The sequence below is a fragment of the Scyliorhinus torazame genome, chromosome 10 (genome assembly GCF_047496885.1).
Source record: "Scyliorhinus torazame isolate Kashiwa2021f chromosome 10, sScyTor2.1, whole genome shotgun sequence".
In the NCBI taxonomy this organism is placed as follows: Eukaryota; Metazoa; Chordata; class Chondrichthyes; order Carcharhiniformes; family Scyliorhinidae; genus Scyliorhinus; species Scyliorhinus torazame.
The window spans coordinates 191,765,249-191,771,762 of NC_092716.1; the positions used below are offsets into that span (position 1 = coordinate 191,765,249).

At 49.5% G+C, this 6,514-nt stretch overlaps 1 protein-coding gene across 1 annotated transcript in view; it reads left to right on the forward strand.

The window, feature by feature from the left end:
- Positions 1 to 6,303, forward strand: part of LOC140384909 (alpha-1,6-mannosyl-glycoprotein 4-beta-N-acetylglucosaminyltransferase-like) — an 82,792-nt gene extending 76,489 nt beyond the window's left edge. Inside the window, exon 4 of the mRNA XM_072466823.1 lies at positions 4,997 to 6,303. Coding sequence (XP_072322924.1) covers positions 4,997 to 6,147 — 1,151 coding nt within the window. The 3' untranslated portion in view covers positions 6,148 to 6,303. The remainder of the gene's footprint in view (positions 1 to 4,996) is intronic.
- The last annotated feature ends 211 nt before the right edge of the window (positions 6,304 to 6,514 follow it).

Genomic DNA, 6,514 nt, shown 5'->3' on the forward strand with positions numbered 1-6,514 from the left:
CTCCAGGTGGTGGGGTTCCCAGGTATCTGCTGCTCTTGTCCTAGATGGTAGTGGTCGTGGGTTTGGAAGGTGCTGCCTAAGGAACCTAGGTGAGTTACTGCAGTGCATTTTATAGATGGCATACATGGTTGCCACTGTTCGTCGATGGTGGAGGGATTGAATGTCTGGTATTATAACCCCTATACCTCCAGATGGAACATAAAATAAAAATTAGAAGGGCTGGAAAAACCCTGCAGGTCTGGTGGCATCTGTGGAGAGCACGTTGGAACAGTGGTTAGCACGGTTGCTTCACAGCTCCAGCGTTCCAGGTTCGATTCCGGCTTGCGTCACTGTCTGTGCGGAGTCTGCATGTTCTCCCCATGTCTGCGTGGGTTTCCTCTGGGTTCTGTTTCCTCTCACAGTCCAAAGATGTGCAGGTTAGGTGGATTGGCCATGATAAATGGCCCTTAGTGTGCAAAAAGGTTAGTTGGGATTACTGGGTTACAGGGATAAGGTGGAGGTGTGGGCTTAAGTGGAGTGCTCTTTCCAAGGGCTGGTGCAGACTCGATGGGCCAAGTGGCCTCCTTCTGCACTGTAAATTCTATGAACACTCTATGCGAGAGAAGGGGACGCAGTGGTGAAGTGGTATTGTCGCGGGACTAATACTCCAGAGATCTGAGGACATTGGTTCAAACCCCACCATGAAATTTGAGTTCAATAAAAATCTGAAATGAAACGTCTCGTGATGACCATGAAACGATTGTTGTAAAAAACCCATGTGGGGAAGGAAATCTGCTGTCCTTACCTGGTCTGGTCTATATGTGACTCCAGAACCACAGCAATGTGGTTGACTTTCAATGCCCCCTGAAATGGAGGGCAATTAGGGACAGGCAATATGCTGGCCTGACCAGCAGGCCCACATCCTATAAATGAATTTTTAAAAAAGAGTTAATGTTTCGAGTCCTATATGACTCTTCTAGAGTATCATATCCTGTATACAACCCATTCAGACTATGTCTCTGTATACATACTCCAGTCTTGAAGCTTCGATCTGTTTCTTGTTTCCAGCTCTTTCACGTTGATAGTTTTTGCCTCTTTTAGAAACAATTTATGAAACTGGAGTGGAGATAGAGTACTATACTATTACTGGGACATTCAGTCTGTTCATTCCTTAGACCATCAACCAGTGGTTCTGACTATTCCAATATTTGAAAAGAATGTGCTAGGTTATAGGGAAAAGACAGGGGAGTGGGACTAGGAAGAATGTTCTTTCAGTGAACCAGTGCAGACACGATGGGCCAAATGGCCTCTTTCTCACTGTAGAGACTCTGTGACTCTCCTTTTTTTTTCTCTTTTTAAAATAAATTTAGAGTAGCCAATTATTTTTCTTTTCCAATTGAGGGGCAATTTAGCGTGACCAATCCACCTAATCAGCACATCTTTGGGCTGTGGGGTGACCCAGGGCTGGGATTCGAACCTGGGTCCTCAGCACCACAGTCCCAGTGCTAACCACTGCGCCACATACCGCCCCCCTCTGTTACTCTCCTGACCAACTTCCGATCTTCCATCTACATCAACCTGAGCTCTTCCCAGACCTTAAATCCTAACTCCCATTCAACCCTGTGCTCACTGACCTCCATTGGCTCTTGGCTTGGCAATGCCTTCATTTTTCAAATTCTCATTTCTGTTTGAAAATCCCCCCTAAGCCTCACCTACCCCTATCTCTATAGTCTCCTCCAGCGGCACACTCCTTTGAGATATCTGAACTTCTCGAATTCTGGGTGCATTTCCAGCCCCAGTTTTGGCCACTCCTCCATTGGCGGCCATGTCTAAGGAGCTAAGTTCTGAGATGCAGAAGTAGAAAGGGGAAAGGTCGTGGAGGGACTTGAACTCTAGGATGATATTTTAATATTGAGGCATTGTTGGATGTGAAGCCAATTGTGATAGGCGAACACAGGAATGATGAGGGAAGAGGCCTTGGTACATGTGGGATTTGGGGTGGTAGAACTTTGGACGAGTTGAAGCCAAGGTGCTCAGAATTTAAATATCTCACTGTCTCTTTGTTCGGTTACGGGGATGGGGTGGAAGTAAGGGCTCAAGAGGGTTGGTTCAGACTCGATGGGCCGAATGGCCTCCTGCACTGTATGTTCTATGTTCTTCAACATTTCATGCCATGCAGGAAATATTAGAGCTGATTTTGCTGGAGAGGGGCCTCTCATGGTGTTCCCCGTTAGAATTTTTCACTCATCCTTAATCTTTGTGTTTTAGCCCCATAACTTGTTGGGAATGCAAGCTGATAACAGTGCAGTGAGGGCAACAGGACACCTGACAACTCAGGGAACAATGGGGCCCACAGTTTATTACCATAGGCATGAGATTTAAGGATCAAGAGATGTCGAATTGATTGTGAGGGAAAAAGAGACTGAGGAAAAGCAATAAAAAAATTAAAGAATGAAATTTAATATTTTAAAGATCTCTAAACGGTTTCATACTTGCAGGATGAGATTGAACAGTTTAAATTGCTCCCCTTCAGCTAGGATATGGAAAGCGGTGCTCCAAAGGGGGCGGCAGTCAAGGGGGGGGGGGTGGCGGCCCTTCCGAACTTGTTCTATTATTACTGGGCAGTGAATGCAGAGAAGGTGCGGGGCTGGAGTAGGGAGATGGAGGCCTTATGGGTACAGATGGAGGCAGGTTCCTGTCAGGGCTTGGGGTTGTGGGTGCTGGCAACGGCACTGCTACTGTTGGCCCCTGGAAGTATGCGGGGAGTCCTGTGGTGGTAGCTGTGCTGAAAGTTTGGAGGCAATTCTGTCAGCACTTGAAATGAATGAAAATGAAAATCGCTTATATTGTCACAAGTAGGCTTCAACGAAGTTACTGTGAAAAGCCCCTAGTCGCCACATTCCGGCGCCTGTTCGGGAAGGCTGGTACGGGAATTGAACCGTGTTGCTGGCCTGCCTTGGTCATCTTTAAAAGCCAGCGATTTAGCCCTGTGTGCTAAACCAGCCCCACTTTAATGCCGATAAGAGGGAACCATGGGTTTGAGCCAGGAAGGATGGATGTGAGGTTCCAGGGATGGGAGGAGTGAGGGGTGAAGGCGATGAAGGATTTGTTTTTGGAGAGGCGGTTCGTAAGCTTGGAGAAGTTGGGGCGAGAAATGTCTTCCCAAACTTTCCGGTGGCACCGTCCTTTTCGTTGCTGGAGGAGGTGCTGTCGGTAGGATCATGGGGAAGGATAATGTGTCCATGGAAGGGATTAAGACCAAGTGGGAGGAGGAGCTGGGGATGGCATTGGAAGAGGGATTATGGTTTTAGGTGCTGCAGAGGTTGGGGTTGATTCAATTAAAAGTGATGCACATTGTGCACTTAAGGAAGGCGAGGCTGAGCCGGTTGTTTGAGGGGGTGGAGGATAGCTGTGAACGGTGCAGGGGGGCAGCTTATCATATTCATTAGATCTGGTCCTGCCCAAAGTTGGAGAAATTTTGGGGGTCGTTTTTTAGCACCATTTCAGAGCTCCTACATATAGATTTGGAGCCTGATCCCCTGGAGGCCATATTCAGGATGTCACATCTGCCGGAGATACAGATGGGTGCGGGGGTAGATGTCTTAGCCTTCGCCTCGTTGATCACTCGCAGGCGGGTCCTGTTGGGGTGGAGGTCAGTTTCTCTATCCTGTGCCTCAGTGTGGCTGGGGATCTAATGGAGTTCATGGGCGCGATTCTCCGCTCCCGCGCCGGTTGGGAGAATCGCCTGGGTCACCAAATATTCCCGTGACGCCGGTCTGACGCACTCCGGCGATTCTCCCAAGCGGCGAGAACGGCCCCGTCGAGTTCCGCGCGGCACAGGCCGGAGAATCGCCCGAGACACCCAAAATGACGATTCTCCGGCACCCCTGCTATTCTCAGGCCCGGATGGGCCAAGTGGCCAGCCCAAAGTGGCGGGTTCCCCCCGGTGCCGTCCACACCTGGTCGCTGCCGGCGGGAACAGCGCGGGAAAGCTGGGGGTGCGGCCTGCGGAGGGGGGAAGGGGGATCCTGCACCGGGGGGGGGCCTCAAATGGGGTCTGGCCCGCGATCAGTGCTGACCGATCGTCGGGCCGGCATCTCTGAAGGAGGACCTCCTTTCTTCCACAGCCCCGCAAGATCCGTCTGACATCTTCTTGCGGGGCAGACTCGGAGAGGACGGCAACCACGCATGCGTGGGTTACGCCAGTTATGCGGCGCCGGCCGCGTCATGTATGCGGCGCTGCCTTTACTCGGCGCCAAGGCCTGGCACGTGTAAATGACACGGCGCCGCTCCTAGCCCATTATCGGGTCCTGAATCGGTCGGGATAGGGGCCGTTTCGCGCCATCGTGAACCTCGACGGCGTTAACGACGGCACGAACACTCTGCCTCCATTTCGGAGAATCTCACCCCCTGTATTTGGAGAAGGTGAAATTTCCTCTGAGAGGGACAGATGAGGGGCTCCACCAAAGATGGAGTTTGTCTATCTTACACTCTTGAGGATCTGTTTGCCGTCAAGGGATGGGGGAGGGGGAGCATAGTTTGGGTGGGGGCAGGTATTTTTGTTCATTTTTTGTAAAAATTTTAAAATATTGAAAATTTGAATTAAAATATTTTTTAATTGTTCCCCTTCTGGACTAAAGAGATGGAATTGTAGAAAGGCAAATCTCTGTGTTAAAAGGGTCCTTACACTATTAAATACCAGCCCGACCTAGCTGTAGCATGTTTAATGGATAATTAATAGATAATTTTATGAAACGCACAGGGCAGATTGAAGGCTAACAGCAGGGCAGCGTAAATCACCCAGCAATGTGTGGCAACTCACAATGCAGTGTGTATCCCTCCATTGTCTGAAGTTGTTGGGCAACTTACACCATAATAACAGTGAGATCCTTTAAACTCTTATTTTCCCAGCAGGCTCTCCCCAATGTGTTTTCTTTCTTAGGTTTCTAAACAAGTGTGTTGTGTTTTCTAATTTTCAAAGAATCTGAAACATGCAATTTTGTTTTGGCCCCTCAAGAATACTTGACAATTGGGATCTCCACGGTCAGACGGATGAGAGGAAACTATCTGATGGACACAATCCAGTCCATTTTTGAGAAGTCTAGCTTCAGAGAGCTGGAGCAGATGGTGGTGGTGATTTACCTCGCTGATTTTGATGTGTCCTGGAACTTAAAGACTGCTGCAGACATCAAAGCCAGGTTTGCATCACACATTGATGCAGGCCGCCTGCTTATCATTCAATGTCCAAGGCACATTTACCCAACACTGGAGGGCCTCAAAAGGAATTACAATGATCCTATGGAGAGAGTTCAGTTCAGGTCAAAGCAGAATGTGGACTATGCTTTCCTGGTGAACTTTTGTTCTGGTCTATCCGATTACTACTTGATGTTGGAGGACGATGTTTTGTGCGCCCAAAACTTCCTCTCCTCCATGCAGACGTTTATTGACTCGGCTATGGGCTCATCATGGACAACTCTAACCTTCTCAAAGCTGGGCTATATTGGGAAGCTGTACCACAGCGTCGACCTGCCCAAGCTGGCCAGGTTCCTGCTGATGTTTTACGATGATATGCCTTGCGACTGGCTCCTGGCGCATTTCCACAAGGTCAAGACCCAACCCAGTGAGATCAGGTTTAGGCCATCCCTCTTCCAACACATGGGCACCTACTCATCGTTTATAGGGAGCCGCAACAGTCTGAAGGATGATGAATTCGAGGAGAATGTGGGTGGCTTGCCTGACAACCCCCCTGCGTTGCTTTTCACAGATATCCCAGTTTACAATACACATTTGCCTGTCATGGTTTACAATTTTGGAGCTGGTCAATTCTGGGGCAAGTCCCCAAAGGAGGGAAACTACTTTCTCATTGTCTTTAAGCACCCAGTTAAAGTTATCAAAATCTACATTTGGACTGGATCTCCTGAACACAAAAGGGATATTCTCCATTCTGGAGTCGTGCAGGTGGGCAGAGACGTAGTATCAGAAAACAATAACCAGAACTGCAAATCTTACAGAGAACTTGGTGCCTTCAATGCAGGAAAGTTTGAAATGGAGAATGTTACAACCCAGAACTCTGAACCAATTGATTGTGTACGAGTGGTGGTGTCAAAAGATCAGGTCGAATGGCTTATCATTTCTAAGGTGAATATTTGGATTGAAAAGGGGAAATGAGGGGCGGGATTCTCCCTTCTGACGGCAGAGTGTTGACGCCATCGTAAAAACCGGAGAGTTTAACGACGGAGTCATCAGACAGTTAAGTGTAGCGATCCTCTGCCGCACAGGGGGCCAGCACAGCACTGGAGCGACTCACGTCGCACCAGCTGCCGATACGGCGTCAAACGTGCGCCGTGAGTCTGCGCATGCACACTGCGACAGGCGCGAACTCACGCGTGCGCGGTAGCTTCCTTCTCCGCGCCGGCCCCGACACAACATGTAGCATAGGGCTACAGGGGACGGCGCAGAGTAAAAAATGCCCCCACCAGGAGAGGCCGGCCCGATCGCGGTCCAGGCCACGGTGGAGGCCCCCCTCGGGGTCGGA